This window comes from Sebastes fasciatus, chromosome 23 (assembly GCF_043250625.1).
Source record: "Sebastes fasciatus isolate fSebFas1 chromosome 23, fSebFas1.pri, whole genome shotgun sequence".
NCBI lineage: Eukaryota > Metazoa > Chordata > Actinopteri > Perciformes > Sebastidae > Sebastes > Sebastes fasciatus.
Window position 1 is genome coordinate 16,463,917 of NC_133817.1, and position 25,082 is coordinate 16,488,998.

At 41.0% G+C, this 25,082-nt stretch overlaps 1 protein-coding gene across 11 annotated transcripts in view; it reads right to left on the bottom strand.

Moving 5' to 3' along the window:
* Positions 1 to 24,855, bottom strand: part of wnk1b (WNK lysine deficient protein kinase 1b) — a 114,305-nt gene extending 89,450 nt beyond the window's left edge. For 10 of the 11 annotated variants that reach the window (XM_074624943.1, XM_074624942.1, XM_074624936.1 and 7 more), the window contains exons 1-2: positions 24,214 to 24,854; positions 18,740 to 20,337 (exon numbers count right to left, since the gene is read on the bottom strand). In XM_074624943.1, coding sequence (XP_074481044.1) covers positions 18,740 to 19,672 — 933 coding nt within the window. In that variant the 5' untranslated portion in view covers positions 19,673 to 20,337; positions 24,214 to 24,854. Of the gene's footprint in view, positions 1 to 18,739; positions 20,338 to 24,213 lie in introns of all 11 variants that reach the window. The other variant, XM_074624945.1, reaches the window with a different exon arrangement.
* Between the last annotated feature and the right edge of the window lie 227 nt (positions 24,856 to 25,082).

Below are 25,082 nucleotides of genomic sequence, written 5' to 3' on the forward strand. Positions count from 1 at the left end.
ATATCATTTATATTTATTTTAGACGGAGAAAGGTTAAGAAACGTGTGGTAATTTACAAATAATAGTAATAATCCACAATTAAAACTCCGTACTATATTCATTCATGGAGCTCTCCAAGTCACTCTATGTTCTAGAACACTGTCCGGCACATATTTCAGAATAAAAGCCTTTTGTTAACAAAATAAGGAATTCTGTCCACAGAAAAAAACGCTTGAGGGCTTTTATTTCGAAATGAAAGCAGGAAGTGTTGATTTAAACCCCATACTTTATCAATTCATGGAGCTCTCCAAGTCACTGCAAGTTCCACAGCACTGACTGCTCATATTTCAGAATAAAAGCCTTGTGTTAACAAATGAAGGAATTCTGTCCATAGAAAAAAATGCTTGAGGGCTTTTATTTTGAAATGAAAGCAGGAAATGTTGATTAAAAAATAAGTCTTTACTTTTTTTCATCTCCGTAACATATTCTACAGATAGACCTCGAAACTGTAGTAATCTTGCTAGTATGATGTTAGACGTCTCACACGGCAGCTGTGTCCTCGTAAACACCTTCAATTTTACTTTAATCCATTTTAAATACATACTCATCTGTGTTTATTATCTACGCCGACCATTTATATAAGTTACCATGAGTAATGGTAGCTGGACGCTTTCGGCCTAAAGTCACCAGTTAATACTCTTTGCAGAGAGTAGAGTCAGTACAACTTGCCACCACTGTAATGGCGGCGGCGCTAGATGGCGGAACACACAAAGCGGGTCGCTGGATTCGAGAGAGAAATAGCATTCATAGAATCCAGGATATACAATATGGAAAAAACAGAAGCTGTTCTTGGTCAGCGTGCAAAGAAACATCAACACCCAAACCTGTTCTTCTGCAAACAAAGCCACATGGCTATGGATTCATGCCCGGACACCCACACATCAAACAGTGTGCACACACACACACACACACACACACACACAGAGGCTCAGAGAGGCGTAATGCACAGTTATAATGATACCATGGGATCTCTTTTGTAATTGTATGTTACCTCACATGCCCTGTGTTTTTTCCTAGTTAATTGTAAAATAGAAATCCAACCCAACATTACAAATAATTCCTCTCAGAGAGGAAAACTACCCTGGATGTCTGTGTGAGCTGTAGAGCACTCTTGTGCAAAAGCCCCAGGGCTGGGGAGCATCTGGATATTGAATATACAATGGGGCAGACAATGCCTAAAGTACACGCAGGTTGAATGGGACTACCATCAGACCACAGGGGATCCACAGTCCATTACCTTCTAAAGCTCCCCATTAGCTTTCTGTCTCACTCTCACTCTGCCGGTCTGCGTCATCCTCACTCATTCTCCCTCCGTCTGTCTGTCTCTCTCACTCTGCCGGTTAGTCTGTCGCTCTCTCTCTCTCTTTCTCTCTCTCTCTCACTTTGTCTGCATCCCTCTTTTCATCTCCCCCTCTCTGTCTGTCTGTCTGTCTGTCTGTCTGCATTACCTCATGTGAATATCACACTCTCAGGCCTTTCTGTCTCTCTGTCCTTGTCTCTGCCTTTATCTCTTTTGTGTGCAGCTTTTATCTCTCTGTGCTGTAATTATTGAGATTTGAATACAGTTTCCACCACCATTTGTCTCTCTGGCCATCAATGGCTTTTTACTGTCTCATTTTGAACAAAATTTTGGTTGTGACACTGACCCATAACTTCTTATAGAGATCAACATTTATAGCAATCCACTTTTACACTGAATACAGATTTAATCGGTACACTCAAACTAGGCCTCTGCGATATGGAGAAAAACAAATATCACAATATTTTTTACCAAATACCTCAATATCGATATTGCGACGTTATTGTAGGGTTGACCATTGAAGCTTCACAAAATATAAACAATATGAGATTTTTGATAAATAATCATCAGTAATGTGGCTATAAGTGGGTAAAGGAAAATAATACAACAGCAAGAACAGTCTGGTAAGTTCAGAAAATGACATCACTTCACTGTCTTTAAAACCAGAAAAAAACAACACTTATGCCATATTACGATATCCAAAATCAAAGACAATATCAATATAAAATCAATACAGTATATTGCCCAGCCCTATAACTCAAACTAGCGCACACAAACGCACCAGCTGAAGTCCTGAGACGAAAAGAGAGAAACGCATTTCACATACAAATTCTGATAATGTATATTGTGAAGATATTACGTTGGGTTCTACGATGGACATTTCACACTATTTTCTGACATTTTCTCGACGTAAATTATCAATTCATAGGGCGAATTAAAAAGAAAAGATTCATTGATAAAAAGAAAGTAAGTTTAGTTACAGTAGTAGCAGCCGTTATATGTTACTGTATGTACACATGCATAGTAAACCTGCGTGACTGTATTTACAGCATGTTACTCCATTAGCTTTCAACTGCACCCATGCAAACACACTTGCACACTCAGCACTAGAGGAAGAAGAGATACTTCCAATCAAATATTGATGGAGTGAGAACGAACGGAGGCTTTCAGACGAGACCAGGGAAACACACACACACACACACACACACTAGAAACCCCTCAAACAAACCCTATAAAAAAGGCCCAGTCCCGCATACAGGTCAAACAAAGGAGCATCAAAACTCTCTGCTACTCTAGTCTGTCATTTCTTTTTCTCTCTCATCTTTCTTGCTCTCTCATCCTCCATCTTTTCCATTTCTTCCATCCGCGTCTCTCTTGCTCGCTCAGCGCCGCCGCCGTCTTCGTTCTCAGTGTAATTGAGCCAGAGTCAACAACAGGGTGACAGAGGTGAGCTGTTTATCACCCATAACACAATGAATAGACAATGCCACACAACGCGCACACATTCACGCTCACAAAGGAAGGACAACAGTAAACAAACAGACCTGACCTCTACGTCAACCCTGCTTTGTTATAATTTATGTGCGTGTGTGCGTGTGTGCGTGTGTGGCTGCACAGGAAAGACGGGTGGGACACTGTTTGGCTTAGCTATAATAGCAAATATATGACTGTTTTGTGAGATATTGTAGTCATAACAACTCATTACCACTGTGATGTATGACCTCAGGAACAAGTTATGTCAATAAAATCTCCTTTTGTGTTTCATTCGTAACAATATTCCACATCAAGTAAGATAGCGGCAACCAAAATCACATTTACACAATTATAATACGAGAGTGTTAGGCTGGTTTGTGCTGCTAATGAAATCTGTACACTGCAGCTCAGTCCAGAATAATCAATGTGAAAATACCTTTCCTGTGACTTTTGGAATATTTGTAATGACACATGGTATGGTGTTTTTAACAAAATGTTACTTATAACTTTTGGAATATGCATGATTACTTGTTGTTTTTAAATATGTGATTGTTTTGTGGTGTTTGAGTTGTGCCAATGAGAGTTGGGTGTTTATGTGTATATTAACTGGTATTAACATGCAGCTAATCAGTCCATAATTGATGGATTAAAGAATGGGCGAAAGGCCTTTTTCACAGCAGGTATGTTGACTTGTCATGGTAGGAAAAGCACAGGTGTCACTGATAGTGTTGTCATGATACTGGAATTTTTAACTTTGATACAATACCTTAAAAAAATAACGATATTGGGGAAAATTGACAACGTTGAGGGCATCAAATTTTAGATTTTTATTTAAAATTAAATAGCAGTGTGTGTGTCTAGAGAACTTTCTGATTTAAAGAACAGTTTTGGACGTTCTACCTTGATTATACTTCACTCACTTCCACAGTAATCCCTCCTCCACTCCACTGCAACATGTAGTGTTAATCGGAGGTGTCACAGGTACTATATTCATTGCTGCACTCTAGTCTATTGGTTATTTTTTTGCCAGAAAATATAAGACCAAGGTTATAAAAACAGGGAATTTACCATAAAAGGACACTTAAGCAGGACGTGGCGTCTGCTGCCGCCAGGATTCCACATTTGACCCTTCGATTCGGAGATAAGACCACTAGGCAATATTCCCACATCGCGTCTTATCTCATCACAGAAACTAATTTCTCAGATAAATGCAACACCACTGCGGGGGAACATAAAACCTGCTATCAGCAGAATCTGGCAAAACACTTCCTGCATCCAGAATCTCATCATCTAAGCGAACTTGGTGACTTTAACCTCAAAAGCACCCGGCTTATGACGCGCCGCTCTGGACATACGACAACTGATGCAGATATAATACAGTGCCGGATTTATCGCCTTCATCCGGGACAGAGATGTGACAGGGGGATGGCACATTATGTACGACAACATTTTCTCACTGCAATGATATAAAGTTTTTCAGTGGCTTTCACAATATCAGTTTATTATACATTAAAATGATTTGTGGCAGACGACGGCTGCACATGATGCATCTGTTCATCCTCACACCCGACCACAAGCATTAAAAGGACAGAAGGGGCTTTCCCGTTCAATTCAAACGGCATTGAACATAGCACAGCATCCATGTGACCTCGCTCTGTGGTGATTACATCATGCAGACTGTGGCTCATGAGGGATTGACTCCTAATCTGGTGGGGAGAACTTCCTACCTCCCTCATCACCACAGTGCATGAGTGTGTGTGTGTGTGTGTGTGTGTGAGTGTGTGTGTGTGTGTATGTGTGTTTATCCTGTTCCCATTGACTCAGCATTGTGTCATGCAGATTCTGTCTCCACTAACTCACCATGAAAGTGATCATTAAGATTAGTAACTCTGGCTCAACCAACTCAACAATGTGGCATTAACGGGACGAAACGTGCAGAGGAGACTCATATATTAACCCTAAAAATTCATACATCAGGCCAGTCGAACTGTGATGCAGCCTACAAATTAACATTTTGAGCGACAAATGTCAGTGGAGTATATTATAATCGGCAGCGATATTAATTATTGATGAAACGTTTTAGTAATGTTTCAAGTGAACATGCCAAACATACGCTGGTTCCAGCTTCTCATACGTGATGATTTAATACTTTGTCAAATATTTTAATGATGATTGGAAAAAAACAAAGTAATTTGAATACATCACCATGAGCTGTGGGACATTTGAAAAAAAATTTGACTAACACTCATACGATTTTGTCAACTAGCCGATTTGATTGACAGATCTGTAAAACTGAGTTTCTCCACAAAGAATCACACAAAAGCACCACTTTAAATCTCATGTTTACCAGAGATGTGGTCATAAGTTTCTTAGAAATAAGTCATTCAGCATGAAAAAAGCATAAAAAAATGACTAATTGACTAAAGAAATCTTAGTCGGGCAAGACCAAAACGACCGATTAGTCGACTAAGAGGGGGCAGCCCTAATTTTTCTATTTACTGACATTTCATGGACAAAAATATGTATCAACCAGAAACCATCTTGCGATGAGATCACACCAGCTGTGGCGCCAAATCGAGCCAGGGCGTAAAGTGTGTGTGTGTGTCATCTTCAAACTCGGTCTTCATTTTGATCTCAAGTACACACCTGTACAGTTCCGTGACTGCATCTGGCACGGTTGTGACATTATCGCGGTGCCAATATCTGTCCGCAGGCAGAAATATGAACACCTGGCAAAGCACCCAAAACCGCCTCTGTGGTAGTTCCCGCTACAGATGATCTCTCCAGGACTACATTTTACCATGATGAGTCAAACACAGACTCACAAGGTGAAAACAATAGCGTTGCTGTCACAGCTGGTAATGAATCAAGAAAAATAATTGGCTGACTAATCAATAATGAAAATGATCGTTAGTAGCAGCCCTATAATGCACCACTGCTCATCTGTATGCTCATATAGTACATACAGTATACTACTATCGTCACCAAAACATGCCAGTAGCCTAAGTAAAGGAGCAAGCTGCAAACTTTTTAGAGCAAAGCATTTAATACTAAAAAACATGCGTTTTCTGGGGTCCTTTAATTCAACATGAAAACTTCCACATTATGCTAATAGCCCCTAAAAATATACTACACTATAAGAACTATTTCAGAACAAGTAGACTAAATATTTCACTAGTCAGATTTAATCTCTTTAAATCCTTTTCTGTCAGTAATGTCTCCTGAACTTTGCTGTAACAGTAAAGGAGCAACTCTAAGCTTAAAATCTCCTACACACACACACACACACCCACACACACACAATAGGCAATGGCACACATATCTCCACATTGACACACGCAGCCACACAGTCTCCACTCATTCTGCTCTAGTTATGGCTCAGCAGATGACACTCTGCTGCTCTGCTGCTATTTATAGAACAGAAAGGGGAAAAAAATGAGAAGGGAAAAATCCCATCTTGTCTCTCTATTTGCTCCGTCTCTGTCTCTCTCTCCGTTTCCCCCCCAAAGGCTTTAGTTAAGGTCATGCAGGATGGAGAGAGGGAGGACCAAAAAAGAGAGAGAGAGAGAGAGAGAGAGAGGAAGCCGGAGAGCAGCGACAAACACAGACATGCAGACATGCACAGTTGCACACAGACAGAGCGCATCAACACCACACTTTGTTCTCTCTGTCTCGCTTTTTTCTTCAGTTCTATTTCCAGACGTGAGTGAACCTGTTAAACCCAAAACCATCTCTGTTTGGGTTTTTGATATCTTGAGCATCAATTGGTTTTACTTGACCTCTTAATATAGATATATCATATACCAAAGACAAATGAGAACAATTACAATTAAATCCATCGCAAAAACTACTTTTGTTGGACGATATATTGTCCCAGAAATGATATTATTGTCATTTTAAGACCATTTTATGCCACTGATATTATGATAATATAATAGTATAATAATGCAGGTACAACCTTTAAAAGTGCAATGAACTAAATTCTTAAAGATATTCAGACATTGGAATTGGAATGTAGAAATTTTTTTTTAAATATTATTATATATTATATAGTAAAAATCCTAAATAAAATAAAACCACACAACCAAAACAATAAATAAGTCTCTGGCTCTGTTAACAAAAATGAGGAATGTCTGCGGAATGCCCAAGTTTTATAAAGGTGGGGGAAACCCTGATGTTTATTCCGGCATCATGTTGGCTCAAATGTAGTATAACAAACACACATAAAACACGAGGTCAGCAAAAATGATTGAGGTCATGTCCATATATTGTACGAGAAGTCGATTTTGGTTGGTTGTAATGACAGAAAAGCTGAGATTTTACAGTAATAATCCAACATGACAGTAATTCTATTAAATTCGAGCTAGTTAAATCAAAGCTTTTTTATTTTCTCTTTCAAAACACACACATTGTGGTCAGTCTCTCTAGGAAAAAAAACCCATCCAGCCTAGAAGACATCAGCTGGGTACCCAGCATGAGCAGCACTATAGACACCATGGTTGAAATTTAAACTTCATCCAGAGAAAATCCAGTGTGTCACAAAAAAATCAAACGCCCAAAGTAACACCATCAGATAAAAGGCATGAAATGTAAACCTATAGGGAGTAGAGAGCACACACACACACACACACAGAGATCAAGTACTCTCCCCAGCACACACTCATTTATTTTATACCCTATCCAAGAAGGAATGACATCTTATCGCTGGAATGTGGGGAATCTGGGAGGGATACAATGAAACCAGGGAGCTGCCCCCTCCCCAAACACACACCCACACACACACACACACACACAGTATAAGAGGTGAACACAAAGAAACAGGAGCTCACTCACATGCACACTCTGCACACAGACTGAGCAGCACACACACACACACACACACACACACACACACACAGCTAAATAGTCTGCAGAGTCAGAGCACAGACAAAAGCAAGGGCAGACTAAACACATAAACAGGCACACGGTGTTGTAAAGCGAAGCAGCTTAGATGTGCAGCCCAGGTCACTTTACGCTGATGCAGATGACCGTCAGTTTAAAGACTAGATCTATTTTAGACTGAGGTCACATAAACTCACACACACACACACACACCTATACCTCTTTCATACTGTACAGGAAGTATAGGGCTGAACGATTATGGCTAAAATGATAATCACGATTATTTTGATCAATATTGAGATCACGATTATTCATAGATTTCAGCAACACAATGTTTTTATTGCACATTCATATTTAAATAAACAGCTTTCACTTCCATGTTGTGCTACATTACTGCTAATGTACTAATTAGGGCTGCACGACTTTGAGAGCTATATTAAGAGGCTCGATCTATGAAGAAGTTTCTGCTCTCGTTAACAATTTAATCATAAACACATTGGTTGTATAGATGTGAATGGTGATGACAGCAAAAAAGTCAACATTCCTCAACATTAAGGAAAGTTGCCGCAGTAGGGTGTGCGCGCAGCGGCATCACAGCTCCGCAAAAGTGAAGCCAAAACATCGCGATCGCCGGCTGGTGGCTGGCTGTTAGTTTAGGAAGCGCTTGATTTGATATGCAGCAGAGTTTTCTATGAGCGGAACACGTATTTTAAAACGTCAATATCGCAGACGATCATGTTCATTTAATTGTGGGAGGCCAAAATCTGGACAGTGATTGATATTTGATTCATTGCGCAGCCCTAACAGGAGGCACACCGGTCTGCTGAACATGCATTCAACCCTGCTGTCATTGATTGATCTGTTGTCATCATTGATACTAGTCTGCAACTGTGGTTCCTTTCTTTTGCTGTTGTTTACTAGTCATGAGTCAGTTTATCGTAATGTGATAAGCATTTAATCAAATTCCCTAATGGAGACGTATATAAATCAAAGCAGAGCAGAATGAGGTCAGGTTGAAAGATGCCAGGTCAAATGACGCATGTTGAAGAAACCTCAGTAGGAGTGAAAGAGGAGAAATGCAATAAATGTTGTACTGAGTAGACAAAAGACATTCAAGTGAAATAGAGAGAAACTGACAGGGAGATGAAAGTGAAATGGAGGCAACAGACTGAGAAACCCAGACATAAAACACTGAGTGGATTCTCTATGATTCAGTAATATTGTCTGATGTCCACTATCTTTCAGAATTGACTTTATGGCACTTGGAAATGGACTCGAAATGACGTAGTCTTTGAACGTATTCATGCCTCGTCATTACTGCAGCTGAAGGAGCGAGTCAGCATCAGACCAGATGTTAGCACTGGTGTGGTGATACCACTCAATTCCTGTTTGTTTATGCATCTGGCACAGATACTCTTCACCACTTCCTCTGTCAAGTCAATCTGGTCTCTCTACAGTTTCCTTCAATTTGTGTGTGAAAAATGGGCTCTTTCTCTTTATTCCAGTGGTTACAGATAATGTCCTATAATTTAAATACTAAAGGTTTCATTTCAACCGGAGCCACGTTGAACCTGTCTGAGGGAACTGGACAGACTGGTGCCATTTTATATATGAATTCCTATCAATTAAACCAAAGAAAATAAAGCAACCTTGAGGACCTGCTCTCTCAGTGTAGGCGATGCTGGATAACAGTTTCAAGCTAAATAGTAGCCTAACATTTCCAGTGTATGATATAATGTTTAACATTTAACATTTCCAACCATCTGTAATAACATTTTAGATAGCCATAATAGCATTTCTCGTAGTCAGAATTGTATTCTCACTAGTCAGAATGGTTTCAACATTTCATAGCTAGACTGGATATGTATTGCAGATATCTCTAATTTAATTATTTTTAATAGAACATTTCACATATCCACATCCTTCCAAGGACAAATAACGTCACTTTTGACTTTGATGTGTATTGGGCTTTCAAGTCGAGATATCCTGCAATATAATTCTACTAGGAAGAACTCCCATCTCAGATATCTACAATCTAATTGTTACTAGTCATAACAGAAGTGAACCATTTTGGCATATTATTATTATCTTTTTAGATATCCAGAAAACATATCTGCTATTACATTGTTTCTAGTCACAATCCTAATAGTAGATATTTTAAATTGTATTTTTATTAGGGGTGTAAGAAAACAGTACACATGAGTATTGCGATATTATGTTGTGCAATACTGTATTGATTCTCCAAAACACAAATTTTACTTAACCTCTTAAAAATCTGACAACCCGCCGTTGGGCCCGGCCGCTATTCTGTCTTTTGGAGGCTGTAGCGGACTCAGTTTTAAAGCTAGTGAAGATACTGTCATCACATGAAACTAGAAAAACCTAATGAATCCATTGGTACCAACCATGCCATATTAGGTTATCAGGAAGATTGCTATGTAGCGCTCCAAAGTTACGCTAAATTTTGGTGAGGAAAAACTGGCATGGCGATTTTCACAGGGATTCCTTGACCTCTGACCTCAAGATATGTGAATGAAAATGGGTTCTATGGGTACCCACGAGTCTCAAAAACATGCAGTTTTTAGCATGCAGTATAAATGTGTATTTTTGCCCATTCTAAAATGGTTTATTTCTGGTGTGTTTTTTAAACTATGACAGTTTTCCTAAAATTAAATTTAAAAAATTGCAATATCATCACAATGTATTGAATCGTTACCCCAGTGTCATGATACGTATCGTATCGCCAGATTCCTGCCAATACAAAGACCTAATTTTTATTAGTCATAATGCCAATTGTAGATATCTATAATGACATTTTTACTTATCACAATGTCTTTTGGATATTCAAAATTACATTTAGGATATCAGGAATGGTTTTTCATTTTGGATATCTGAAATTAAAATCATGTCAAGTAACAATTGGATTGTAGATATCTGAAATGGGAGTCTTCTAGTATGAATTCTATCTATCTCTAATAATGCAATTGTGGATATCTGAAATTGAAAGCCCAATACACATGAAATGTGACGTGATTTTTCCTAGGAAGATTATCATTGTGGATGTCTGAAACATTCTTTTTGAGTAGAAAGAATTGAATTACGGATATCCGCCATACATATCCAGTCTAGCAATTAAATGTTAAAATGTCTTTCCACAGTGTCTCAGGTTTTGTTTGCCGCCTCTGCTGTAGTTTCAGTCTGTCTGAGGAAGTAAAAAAGCCGTACATCTGATCCCAGATTTGTCATTTCTGGCTGAAAACAACGTGACCCAATCCCCTGCCTCTGATCCGCAGCTGTCGGCCAATCGTGGCTTCGGAATTTCCAGGAAGTGATTATTCTCACAATGTCTGTATTGTTTTTTGCAGTTTCCTGGCAAAAAATGTAAAAAAGGGGAAAAACAATAACCCTCTTTTCGCTAATCAGGCACACGCTTGCATTTAGTCAGGCTACTGTGTGAGTGTGTGTGGGGTTGAAATCTAGGTTGCAGTCAGCTATCCAACAGAGATTCAGGGCTTCCTTGAGAACAATACTGAATATGATGTAGCAGCAGTGTTGCGGGTTCAAATGCAGGTTTCTAAACACACAATATAGAATGTTTCTGCGACTCAATCTCTCTCAGCAATGTACTGTATTATCTAGCAGATCAGAGATGCCTTGATAACAATCTTCAAAGTAGGAGATCACACAAAGATCGATGATGAAGCGAATGAGTAAGCAGCAGCGAAGGAGGAATCAGTCACTCCTCCTTTTAACGTTTGAAATTTAAGGAGGGAAAGAGATTGATGTCAGAGGTAAAGGATTAAGATGCAGAGAGAAAACAGATGAGACGAGGGAAAATAATAAGAGCAGGAATAGATGTAAGCTAAGTCATCAAGTCTCGCTGATGCATTCAATGTCCCAGACTCAACCCATAACACACACACACAATCCCTACATCAGCTGTAAGCACACATTGCCTTTCAATGAGTCAACACACACATACGCACACCCTGTTTCTAATTAAGCCACACTGTAATTATCATAAAGTACACTAACATGCTTATCCACACATGCTGACACATTCAATGTGATGCAACCAAAACCCTCAGCATTTTCTAAAGCATCATTCAGCCTCTCTCTCTCTCTCTCTCAGTCGCTGGATGACTTTATTTAAAAAGAAGGTGCCAAAACACTTCAGCATCTTCTTCTGACTTGCACACACACACACACAAAAGTCTGAGTTCAGAATATCACTTCCTCCTTGTTTTTTTTCTAAATAAACACAGAGTGGGAGGGAGAAAAAGGTCAGTCATTTTTCACTCTGAGCACACACACACAGTCACATATAACCAAACTGTTAGCACACAAACGCCCGAGAGCTATCATGTGAGATTTATGCGCGTGTGATAAGATGCTTCGCTCCCATGGGTGGAGGGTCTAGACTACATGCGGTATTTTTAACTGCATTCGAATGACTCTGCACACTGTGTGCTACTTTAAAAACAACATTTTGTTTATCGCTTTTATTTTGAAGGTCTGAACGCTAATAACACGACCTGAAACAGCACTCAGGACATGTGACACGTTAGCCTTCGACTGAAATCGATACTAATGAAATTCTTAAAAGGCAGGGTGGCCTGACCTCGCTGTTTAGCATTAGGGGTAAACTCTGGTGCACACACACACACATTACACATGACACGGAAGGAAGCGCGAGGACGGTTTGCATATGAGGAAGTGTCAGCTTCTCTGTCTCCCTTCCTTTGTTGCTCACAGCTGGTTACTGACACATGACGGAGGCACATTGAGAGCGAGGCCGAGCGCGGGTACGAGCTGTGGCGGGACGAAGACAAAGCAAAAGGAGTGTAATAGTGAGAGACTGAGCGATAAAATGAATGGAAAAAGAGATGCCCTCTTCTTATCCTCCCTCATCTCCAGATTATCCGACATCAGAGCTGAACGCTTGGCAACCTTTTCCGGTTTTATCACTCATAAATCCAACTGTCTGGGGCTTTGGGGCCTTTACATATCTGAACTACACATCTTGCTGTGTCTTAATGTGTCAAGGTTTGATCTGTTTGGATTGCGGTGTGTGTAAAACAGCTATTAAAAGGTCACGGCAGTCTTACTTTGATACCAAGTCCTAAAAATTCTCTGAAATACCTGTCATTCCTGCAGTTTACATGACAGGAAGCAAACTTTTTTGGCCACAGTGACCGCTAGATTCCTAAGTGTAGATGCAACATTCACCCGTTTTACAGCTGGGTTTATTAGAGAAGAATAGCAGCTTTACGAGTGATGGTATCATGATGATTGATAGCCGATCTGCACAGACCTACAAGCCATTTAACCAACAACTGTCTGGTACCTGGTGGTGATTTTCCATTCTGACTTCAGCAGAAAAAGTGCTCATAGATTATTATCCTTTAGGGGTGGGCCTGCGATACTATATTATCACGATGCAATCTTTGCGATACAAAGATAGTGCGACAAGATATTGCGATTAATTACCTTTTTTCAACTGCAAATTATGCAGTTTGTCAACATTTGTTTTATCTAATAAGACACAGTTTTCACTCTGTTCATCTCAGAGTTATCATTAACATATCTTGAGGTCAGAGGTCAAGGGACCCCTTTGAAAATGGCCATGCCATTTTTCCCTCACCAAAATTTAGCACAACTTTGGAGCTTTATTTAGCATGTTTCCTGACAAAGCTAACATGACCTGGTTGGTACCAATGAATTCCTCAGGTTTTGTAGTTTCATATCATACCATTACTTCACTCTAGCTTTAAGACTGAGCCCGCTGCAACCTCCGAAAGACAGAATAGTGGCCGTCGGATTGTTAAGAGGTTAATAGTCTGTATAATAAAAGATCGATACTTGACGTCCGTGTATCAATATAATATTGCCACTCAAAATACAGCAATACTATGCTCTATCAATTTTTTTCCACCACCGATACTATCTTTCCAGGTAAACTACCCAGTCCTCAAAACCATGTGTGTGTCCATCACATTAAAAACACAGAAAATTCCCTGCAAGTTTAAAAAAAAAAAATAAAAAATTGTCCACTTTACATTCTCTATTATTAAACAGTTGAGCTCATCTGCAGCGAGCCTCAGCCAAATAAATAAGTTAACAATCCCCAAAGCTAGCTGCAGTATGTGCACACAGACACACACAGACACACCCCCACTGCACACACACACATGACCTCATATACAGACTGACACTACCTTACATAGGCATTAGCTTAATTGCCAATAAGGAAAAGGAACTGAGTAAATTATTTGTAGCCGGCAGCATTTAAAACATTTACGAGAAAGTGTTTAAACTGCAAACACAGTCGGTTTCCATTCCTTTTGTCAGCGTGTGCGTGTGTTTTTTGGGGGGGGCCGGCTAGCTAATACGACTTTATAGCAACTTCGGAATCAATCATCAGTGAGAAGCAGCCTCTGCCGAAGGCTTGACACAGCTGCAGTGGGCTGTTTTGTCAGGGAAATCTGAACCTCTGGAAAGCCGAACCGTTTCACCTCAGCTCTGCTGCCCTGGAGTAATCTGGAGATATTTATCTTTCAGTAAAACACAGGATGCACCCTTTTTACTCTCTTTTATACATGTGTAAGTACTAGTATATATATCATCTTCAACTCAAAATATTTACTTGTATTACTTCACCGATTTCAGCAGTGTCATTTGAGCTGGGAAACTGGGCAGCGAGGGGGGTTTTAATATGTCAAATACAGTTTTTGGAAATGCTATTCAACAGCTAATAAAAATGCGTACATACTTGTTTGTTAAGGTGAAGCCTCGTAATTAGCATTTGAAATTTGATTTAAAGAGCAACAGAGGAGCCACTGTTGAGTGAAACTGCCTCTGGGCCGTAACACGTTTTTAAAAAGGCCTGATAAACACTCTTGACAAACATCTCAAAAGATCCTCTCCCTTCCTCCAACCTGATCTTTCCTCCCTCCTTCCCTCCGGACGTTTACCAACACGTGGACACATTTTCAGGCCGGCACCGGGTTAAAATGGGTCATCATCCCTGTAAGCAAATTACCGCAATGCGAAAATTGGACACGGTGAGCCGTATTTATTAGCCTTGTTAGATGTGATTCGTTTTGTCAATGGGACCACCGTGATGTGACTTGGCAATACAGCATTCCACAGTATGACAGAAGAGTATGAAATTATAATACAAAACAATACAAATTGACAAGATATTCTGCATTGGTGCTATACTTGCATGTTCCAACAGAGCTGTCTGAGCCCAGTTTCCCTCTTAAAGCACTGATTGAATGGACATTATTGGAGGAAAAGTGTGTATGTGTGTGTGTGTGAGGAGGGGGCTAATCCGCCTTGTGTTGCTGTTGAGAGGGAAATTTCAAGGTCTTTGAGTGCCAGCGGAGCTAAGAGCCTAAGGTCACACACACACACACACACACAGAGACTCGGGGTCCCTCTTCTTTTCGTCCTCAGTTTCCCTCCCCTTTTCATTTCCTTTGTCTTTTCCCTCCTACTTTTCCTCTCTCCCTCCTCCCCATGTTTCCCATTTCTCTATTCCCTCACTGATGTTTCCCTCCAAGATCACCTCCCTCTTCCTTAAACTCCTGCTCCTTCCCACTGCCTTCATCCTCCTCCTCTTAAACTCCTCTCACCACCTACCCTCCATAAAATCTCCCAAATTTTCTGTTTTTTAAATTGATTCCATTTAATCCCCTTTTTGCTCTTTACATCTGTCTCTACCCCCACTACCAAAAGGTGGTTGAACGCTAGACAGGCTCCTAGTGATCGCCTCGGACACAGGGGGGATGAACTTTGACCTTTACCCCTCCTCCCTCCATCCCTGCCCTCTCATAGAACTTCATTTCTCTCCTTTCCCGCCCTACTTCTCCTTTCTTTTACCTCCTCTTACTGCCTTGTAGTCTCAAGTAATGGAGCATGTATGTAAATCTGTTGTCACGCACTATATATTGCCGCCTGATTGAGGGCTTTCAAGTCCTTTAAAACAGGAAATCATTAACACTAAAGCTATTTCTAGGTTCAAGATTAAGCTGAGCCCAAACATTTCTCCTTCTCTATTATATCTCATTCCAGGAGAACTGCGTCAGCCTCTTTTTTCCCCATCCATCATCGCCCATCCAGTCTAACACCGCACCTTAATGATAAGCTACAGAGTGACCTTCCTCCTCTCTTTCTCTCCACACCCTCCATCTATTCATCAATCCATTTCTTCACTATCTGCTCCATCTCCCTCCTCCTCCTCCTCCTCCTCCGTTTCCATCCGTCTTATGGATTCTCCTGCAAACAGAAGTTAACCTGCTTTGGATCAGAAGCTAAAGAATGCAAAGACGCAACAACCCTCCCACCCAATCCATCTCCGACACACACACACACACACACACACACACACGCAAAGAATTTAAACATATGCATATTACAGTGAAAGGGATGGAAAGACTCTCTCACACATATATGTACAAAGACACGTTTGCACAAACCGACAAGTTCCAGATGATCCTGACTCCCACAGATCTCTGGTTCCCGTGCCCACCCAGGGAGTGAATGTGATTGGTTCTTATGTGTGTGTGCGTGCGTGTGTGTGTATGTAACGTTACTCCCACCATTCTGCCACATGTCAGCAGTTGCTCCGTCATCTTTGACACAGACACACAGACACACACACACACACACACACACACAGGATTACAGCCAGGCTCTGTAGAAAAGTACTTGTCTCTGCATGCATATAGCCAAGTCACCACAGGCCTTCAATGGACTTATATAACACACGGCATATACAATGTTTAATGGAAGCTTTCGTTCCAGTAATCCATTCATATAAAATAACACACCTGTATTAAAGCAACTGATGTATCAGCCAGTTTATCTTGTGATTATTTAACCAAATTAAAACTTTCGACACTGTCAAGAATCACTAGGTTTCCCCTTTTTTGACAAGCAAGAGGGACAGAAAGAGAGAAAGGTGTGTGACAGAAGGAGAAAGCTCGACAGAGACATTTGTTTTCTGATAAACAAGCTGGCGTCATCATAAATCTGATTTTAGCTCCTGGGATTCAGGAGGACTCGCAGAGAATCTGGTGATGGAGATGACAGGAAAAACAACCGCGCACATCCCAACTGGAAATAAATCACACGCTGAAAAATACAAACACGTGAAGATTTGCTATAGTGTGTTGAAGAGATGGAACCATTACCGTCATGCCTTTCAATTCATAAGGAAATAAGAAAATGATAAATTACAAATTACTCCCATGTGGCTAATTGTGTTATCCTCTCTCCCTAATGGTTCCTGTTATTTTGCAGGAAAGGCTGCAGGATAACAGACAAAAAGTAAACACTTTAATCTTGTGTTTCATCAGGGCCAGCAGTCCCACATGAGCCATGTCACTGTTTTCTTCCTCTGCTAAATCCTCAGCTCAGTCAGTGCCCTGAATGTCATATGACCAGCTGAGAGTGACTTATTCTACATCTCCAGCTACTGAATGCTCTTGTCAACAAATCGAGCTGCAAAGACACATTTTTTTCCACTTTCTGTCTGCCTCACCTTTCCCGCCAACACACATCCTCTACATGTCTCTTGCTCAAACTTCCTATCCCTCTCTCTCTCTCTCTTCGTGACACTCGCTGCAGAAGTTGCATCAGTAGCACCGTAATGTAGCAACAGCATCCTGTGGTGAACTCCGTGCCATCCTGTCTCGTGTTTCACACGGTGTGCAAGATGCAGCTAACCTTTATGCATCTACAGACTGATTGGGAGCTGCCCAGCGCAATCAATCTGGTTATAGCCATAGAGAAACTATACTGGTGCAACTAGGAAGTCCTGCTCAAGGGGTACCATAACGGGGTCAAAGTAGGCGAGAGACGCAACAGCGTTAGTCATTCTGAATTTCCCGGACAGTCTCTAGTCATAAACTATCTTCTCTAACCTTTAGAATAATGCTGTCCTGCAGATTCTACAGATATCAAGCTGCTGCCTCCACAGCAATCGGGAAATGAGACCCACGCGTTCACACTTATATTTAGGCCTTGATTGTTGGACATCCTCTCCTTCATTCAATACTCATTTATTCAGCTTGTGGTGGTGGTAATCGGATGCACCACAGCATCTGTTCACAGACATACATTTGAAAAAACTCTGAGCAGGTAAACTGAAGGGATGTGGCAATGAAAAAACAAAACCATGAGTAATAATAAAAGCCACAGTGATGCGCGGGAGTTGAATCATACCTCGGTAGCTTATCAGATTTTTCTGTCAGTCATGTAAAGTCAGAGTAACCAAGGAGAAGATTTTGGCATAACTTGGGGAAATTCTGCATCTCACAACTGTGTTTCAACATTTTACAAAAACAATTTTGGCCCAAGGAGATGCTACAAGTACAGGTCAATATTATAAAAAGTGAATAAACCAGTCAACCAAATGTTTTCCAGAGATGGAATCCATCATTCATTGGAAAAACAACAGTTTGACCATCTTCGTAAAAACAAATAGGACAGCTATTCACTCACAGTGAAACACAACCTTAACTCGAGACATACTTCCGAAGAGGAAATGTGCAATTAAACTCAAAGCGACTCAAAAGTGGCTGAGCGTGATTAACCACTTCATTATTGCAGCATTGAATTACACACAAACATTTTGTTAAAAGGAAATATCTGAAAAAAATGATGTTGCCCCACTGTTGCACTTTGCCCCCTGCTGGTACAGTATAGGACAACGGCCCTTCTAAAGTAGACATGCTTTATCTAAAATGCATCAAACGCCAGGATGTAATCTGCAACCAGTATCGCAATCTCAATCAGATTGTGATCTCATTTCGTGAACATTTCTACAGAAACGCATGTGGGTGAGCAGGAAGTTCTCACATATCAGTAACTTCACAATCTCAAGGTAAAAATAGGACTTGCAAGAATAAAGAGAGAGGTTACATTCAGCACCTGGATGGACACCTCAGGGACGAGCACAACCACAACATGACATTTAATCAAAGCCAGATAAACAGGAAGAGACAGAGCATGGATATCGAAGAGGTCTGCACTCACCTGGAGCTCACACCACGCCACTTCCACAGTAGTTTCTGTATCCAGCCCCTTGTAGACGGTCTTAAAGGACCCTCTTCCGATCTCAATGTCAAATTTCAGGAAGCGCCCATCTGGTGAAGTCCCCACAGCTTTTGTCTCCACTTCCTCTATATCCTCTTGCACTCGTTTTTCGGCCTCCCTCTGCTCCGCCCGTGCTTTCGCCAGCTCCTTCTCCTCCTCCGTCTCCCTCTCCTTCTCCTCGGTCGGACTAGTAATGCTACCTTGTTCTGTCACTTTTCCATCTTTTGCCACCTGTTGTGTGGACTCTGTCCCTCTGGCACGCAACGTGACTTCAGGCTGTTTGCCTGCCGTTTTGTCGGTAACATCCAATACTGTCGGGCTGGGCTCTTTTACTGCCCCATCTGCTCTGAGTTCAACTATACTACTGGTGGGAACAACAACCGTGATGCTGCCCTCACTTAAATCTTCCTCCGCATCTTCTATGTGCCCCTCCGCCACTGCCCCACCAAGACCAGGCTGAAGGGTCGAGCTTAGACCTCTCGGGACCTCCCCGCCTTCAGCATCTTTTACCCCGGGTCCAGGACCCGAGGGCTGCAGAAAGCAGAAGGTGGCAGGCCCTTCAAAGTCCGGAGGCGAGGTGAGTATCACAGCCGCCTTGCTGGGCAGGTCCAAAGCCGTGGCGTTGGAGTCACAGATGACGCTCCGGCGGAAGAAGCGGTGCTCGGCTATTTTAGAGTCCCTATCCATCGTGTGGCGCCGGCGTTGGACCACGGTGTGTCCACTGAGCGTCTCTACCACGTGCGAGTCTGAACTGGCAGAGCCGTTCACATTCTTATGGGGGGTCTGGGGTGATGGACAGGGAGAGGCAGAGGGGGGAGGCGGGGCCGGGGCAATGAATTTCACTGCATTGCTGCTGCTATTGCTTTCAGACATTCCTCCCCGAGGCTCAGACCACAAAAAGGGAATTCTGTACTTAAGGACTTATGTTATGTGAGTAATCAACCTTGTGGTGGTTGTCTACTATCAAGCTTCTTCTTTTTCAAATGAAAAGCTCTCCAACCTCCGATGAAACTCCAGGGAAAAAGAAAAAGGGATGGGTAACGCTACTTCCTCTTTGTCAACTGTTTCAACAAGACAACCTACAGTTCCTACAAGTTCCTTCTGTGCAGGGCTCAGGGAAGCCCCAAGAGAGAGGAAGGGGCTTTCGCTTAAAGACTGGGGAGGGAAGGGACGAAAGCCAGTCAAAGGAGGGGGGGTGCAAGCGCTGCAATGAGGTGACAACCGTCAAATTAACACCCGAATCCATCCTGGTGCCAACATCCAGAGAGGGACATCCACGACATGGAAGGACTGGAGATACAACAGACCAGTACGGCCTCCCAAAGGCTGATAAAGCAAAATATGATTGGAATCCAACCCGTCACAGCTTGACGTGGAGGTCTGGTGGAGTTTCTGGAAGAACAGGCTGGAGCCCCCCCCCCCCCTACTGCTCTTTGAAGATAGGAGGTCGCTAGCCCGTCTGGTAAGGCCAGACAGAAGGCTAGGTGGGCCTAGCCTGGCCTAGCCTGGCCCAGCTTGATCTGCTTCCGCTCCTGTCACTGGAAATAAAAAGAGAGAGAAGGGAGAGAGCTGTAAGATGAAGTTATATTTTTTTTATATATCAGACCATACATCACAAAATGCACCATCTGCTTTCACTTGACCCAGCCAACCTCGAGGGACCCCCAAACGATGCTTGGTTCCCTGCCAAAGTGACTGGTAGAACATACGAGCTGCCAGATACTGTAACATTTTACCACCCTTTTTGGCCGGTTATCAGTGGTATGAGTGACAGAGGCAGGGTGGGAAATGAAAATCAGCCAAATGCTGCCACAATCCTTAGTTGCACAGTTGACAAATCTGTCAGCTCCTCTGACCACGAAGCAGAGATCAAACCCTCACTTGGATATTCTTTTCCTAAACAATTTGGTTGGTCAAATAGTGAAACTAGTAGGGCTGCCTCCTCTTAGTCGACTAAGACTAAGATTTCTTTAGTCGATTAGTTTTTTTTTTTTTAATGATGTGACTTATTTCCAAGTAACGTATGAGCACATCTCTGGTAAACACAAGATTTAAAGTGGTGCTTTTGTGTGATTCTTTGTGGAGAGACTCAGTAACATTGGGCCTGTGTATTGGCAAGAACATGGCGATACGATACGTATCATGATACAGGGGTTACGTGTCAATATACTGTGATGTTTCAGTAAAACTGTCATAGTATCAAGAACACGCCACCATATGCATAATTTATACTATCAGAACAGTGGCATCTGCATTTGCATCTATCAAAGTCCCTGTAACATCCCAACATCAACACACAACACAAAATGAACCCCCGTCTGCCACGAATCTTTGCATGTAAACTATTAATTAAAAATCAATAGTGTTTATGAGAATCGATACAGTATCGCACAACATAATATCGCAATAGTATCTATATTTTCTTACATCCTGAAGTTCCACAAGTTTCTCTGCTTTAAATAAACTAATCGATAGGTCAACTAGTAGAGGAAAGCCCTAGAAACTAGATCAGTACAAGTAAAAAAAAGGGTTTCATGCACCAAAAAGTGACTATTCATTTTCATTAAAATACTTTCTTAAGCAATTGATTATCCCATTATATCAGTCAGACTTCGGGGTCCACAAAAAAACCTTTGTTCGGGATTTATCGGTGAATATTTTACTTGGGTTGAGCACACTCTTAAAATCTCCAACTCCAGCTTGTTAACGAGAAAGAGATGTGTGCATCCCACCCCAACCTTTCCCTCCCGACTGCCCCTGTCTGTGTAGTTAATGCAGTGGAGTGATGCAGCAGAGTGAGCGCCTAATTGCTCCACGCTCCAAATTTAGCCCAAAGTCACCACCGCCGGGCTGACCTCGAGGTTAGGCGACTCTGTGGCAATTCAGCAGCTTGGTATGAGAGAGAGGAGGGGGCCCTCAGAGTGACTGAGCTGGAAACACTGTAGTGTGCAATATTATTCTGCTATATTGCATTACACTAAACTATAGAAAGTGGTAAGAAATTTGCTTACTGAATTACATAACATCCTACAGGTAACTTCTCTTCTGTTATCATGGGGGCACTGGCACAGAGGAACAGCAGCTGCTTTGGCGTGTGATGTCAGAAATCACTCACAGTGCATTAATTCGTGTTTAAAACAACACGTTTTCACAAGTGTCATTGAGACTGACGCACAAAGAAAAACACAGAATAATTGTCACCTTCTCGTTTAGTCATCTGTAGAGTTTCTTCAATTCAATATGTCCCTTTGAATGGGGATTTAAGTGCCTTTGCATAAACTACACTGTAAACTGCAAAAACTGCACAAACCACTTTCACATGTATCAACACAGACGACCACTTAATAGCAAAACATGCCAAAAGCTGCAAAGTCTGGAAGAAAGCCAAAACTAATCTCATGTTTCTCTGCAGCATATAGAATATGACACATGCTATTGTTCAGAGGATACTTTTAAAATTTCACTGGGTTAAACTTGTCCTGATGGTTTCCTGGTTGTGACGATGGACAGAACCGGAGATTGATTTGGCCCCACAGGCATTTTACCATTGCACAGGTATATGGCCCCAATTAAGGGAAGTGGGTGAAGCATTAGCACTGAAGAGGTCACAGTAGGTATGTGCCTTAAGGCTTGTTTCTACCTTTTCTTGTGTAAAACTCCGTCCTGTGCAGCTTGTTTCGTTATTTGCATAATGATATGTCATGAACAGGTTTTACAATTCTTAAATGATTCCTTTTTTGGATTTAATGGCACCTGGCTGCCCTAGGGGGTTGAGAAAAGTCATTTATTCAACCAATTACTGCTGAAAAACATCTGTTGTTGTGATTATGACATGTAGCTCATTTAATTTTTTATTTTTTTGTTGTTTTTTACAGTGATTTCAAAACAGCTAGAGGGTGTTGTTTGGTGCAACTCTTCTTCAACATACTGGCTGCCAGAAAACACAGCAAAACTAGTTAAAAATAATAATTTAAAATTCATAATAGCAGCTATTATAATCTATGACAATTTTAAGGTAAAGTGTGCAACATTATAATTTAATTTAACATAAATATTGACCCCTTTTTCAGTAAGGGAGTATTTATACATTATTATCACAGGTGTGCTGCTTCGACCAATCAGAGTTGTCCTTTCATAACTAACCTAGTCTTGCTAACTTACACTTGCAAATTCTCAGATGTATTGCAATAAAAAATATATAAATATTGATTTGAAGCACTTATATAATGTGAACTCATATGCAGTAAAATAACACACTTTCTACTGATACTGTATTTTCTTTACAGGTGTCAATTCCTCTGTTACCAGGCTCCCTGTTAAATATAATGCACTTATAAAACATTCAAGCATGGCCAAGGTTATCAGAAACACCAACACATCACCAGGCCTTGCAAACAATTAAATTAATTCCATTGGTTAAGATCGGCTCGTTAAAAACCTAATGAAATAAAGATGTTCAAATGAGCACAGGAGCAATTAAAGTTCCCTGGAAGGGCATGATAGTCCTTAAGGAGCTTATTGTTGATATTGGCTAATTTATGACAGTATGTATCTTAAGGTAGAGTGAAAATGTGACTCTTACCCCATCATTGGAGAACTGGTATGATGTAATTTATGAAATATTTGTAATGGAAAGAATTACTTTCTCAATGAGGCTTCAAGAAACTAAATTTGAGGAAATTTGGAAGGAGTGGAAAAAGTATATTTCCCCCAAAACGCCCTTCTTTTTGTTTAATTTTTCTTTTTTTTCTAAATGTAATTTTTTTAATTAAGGTTTTTTTTATCTTATTTCACATGACTTGTGCAATTTTGTTAATAGTCTGTTTATTGTCAATACTATATATACTGCTCCTATTTTTATACTTCCTTTTATTTAAATGGTTTATATTTTGTTACACTTTGTTTAGCTGATGCATCTTGTTTTTTGCACTATCCCCTTTTCTGCTGTACACTGCAAATGTCCCCACTGAGGAACTAATAAAGGAATATCTTATCTTATGAAAAGCAACACCATGTTCTATTTGTGTGTTGTATAATTTCATTGTAAAAACAAAGTGGAAAAGTTGGTTAACTTCACATATTTGTATCTAATTAAGTATGTTTATGTAAATGTCTGAGTAAAACCAAATAAAAGAAAACACAAAATGAAAAAAAATAAAATGGGACTCTTAAATAGGGTAAAAAAAAAACGTGCAAGTTAGTAACTGGGCTGTAAAAAGTGCAAGCTAATGCTAAGCAGTCCTCTCTGTATGAAACCTGAGCAGCCACCAGTGCAGGAGGCAGTGAGCGCTTCACTGCTGCCTGCTGAGGAGCTCCAAAACGAGGCTCTGCAGCTCACTAAAACCACACACAAGCAACAACCAGTCACGATTTGTGCAAAAGCATTATAACAACACAACAAAATGCACCTTTACCTATCACATTGGTGTGGTCTGTGCTGTCACCGTAGAAATATGAAGGTAAAAACTTGATTTAAAGCCTCCTCTGCAGTGGAGGTCTCCTCTCTCAGCTCCAACACAGCAGACACTTAATGTCAGTATATAGTGCGTCACATTAAAGCCACAGTTGGTTGCCAAGAAACCCCCGAAAAAAAATAAGCTATTTACAAAAACTTAGCTACAAGCTAACCCTTTTAAAAAAGGTCCGGTGTGTGCAGCAAGCTGGAGCCGACAGACAGACACCTCCCACCGGGTAGGAGAGCCAAGTTCGCCCGCTGGTGTCGCGGAGGCTCCGGTGCTTCTCTCTCTGTCTGTCTCCGTGTTGTCTGTCTGTGTCCGGGTCTACTCAAAGATGCTGTATCCGTAGCAACGTCCAGGTCCAGCTCCTGTGATGAGAGCGCCGTTTTGTCTTGTGTCTTGTGTCTTGTGTGGCGCAATAAATCCGCTGTTGATCCACAGTTATTCCCTTAGTTTTCAAGCCATCTGACGGACGGCGGCTCCGTCTGCTCTCTCTCTCTCTGGTAGTTCTGCTCTTCTCTTCTCTGGCGATGACTCGACAAGGGGACGGCAGCGCTTTCACACAGAGACGTGACGCGTCAAACCAGACACCAGTAACCCGGATGATACCGGAAGAGAGGTGTTCTTTTCAAAATAAAATACACAAATTTAATTTATTTAAAAAATACTATTTATCATCCAAACTCATTCAAGAACTCTGTGTGTGTGTTGTGGAACGACCAGAGGTGGAAGAAATACATATATATATATAATTGATAAAGTTACTATCTTTCTATCTATCTATCTATCTATCTATCTATCTATCTATCTATCTATCTATCTATCTA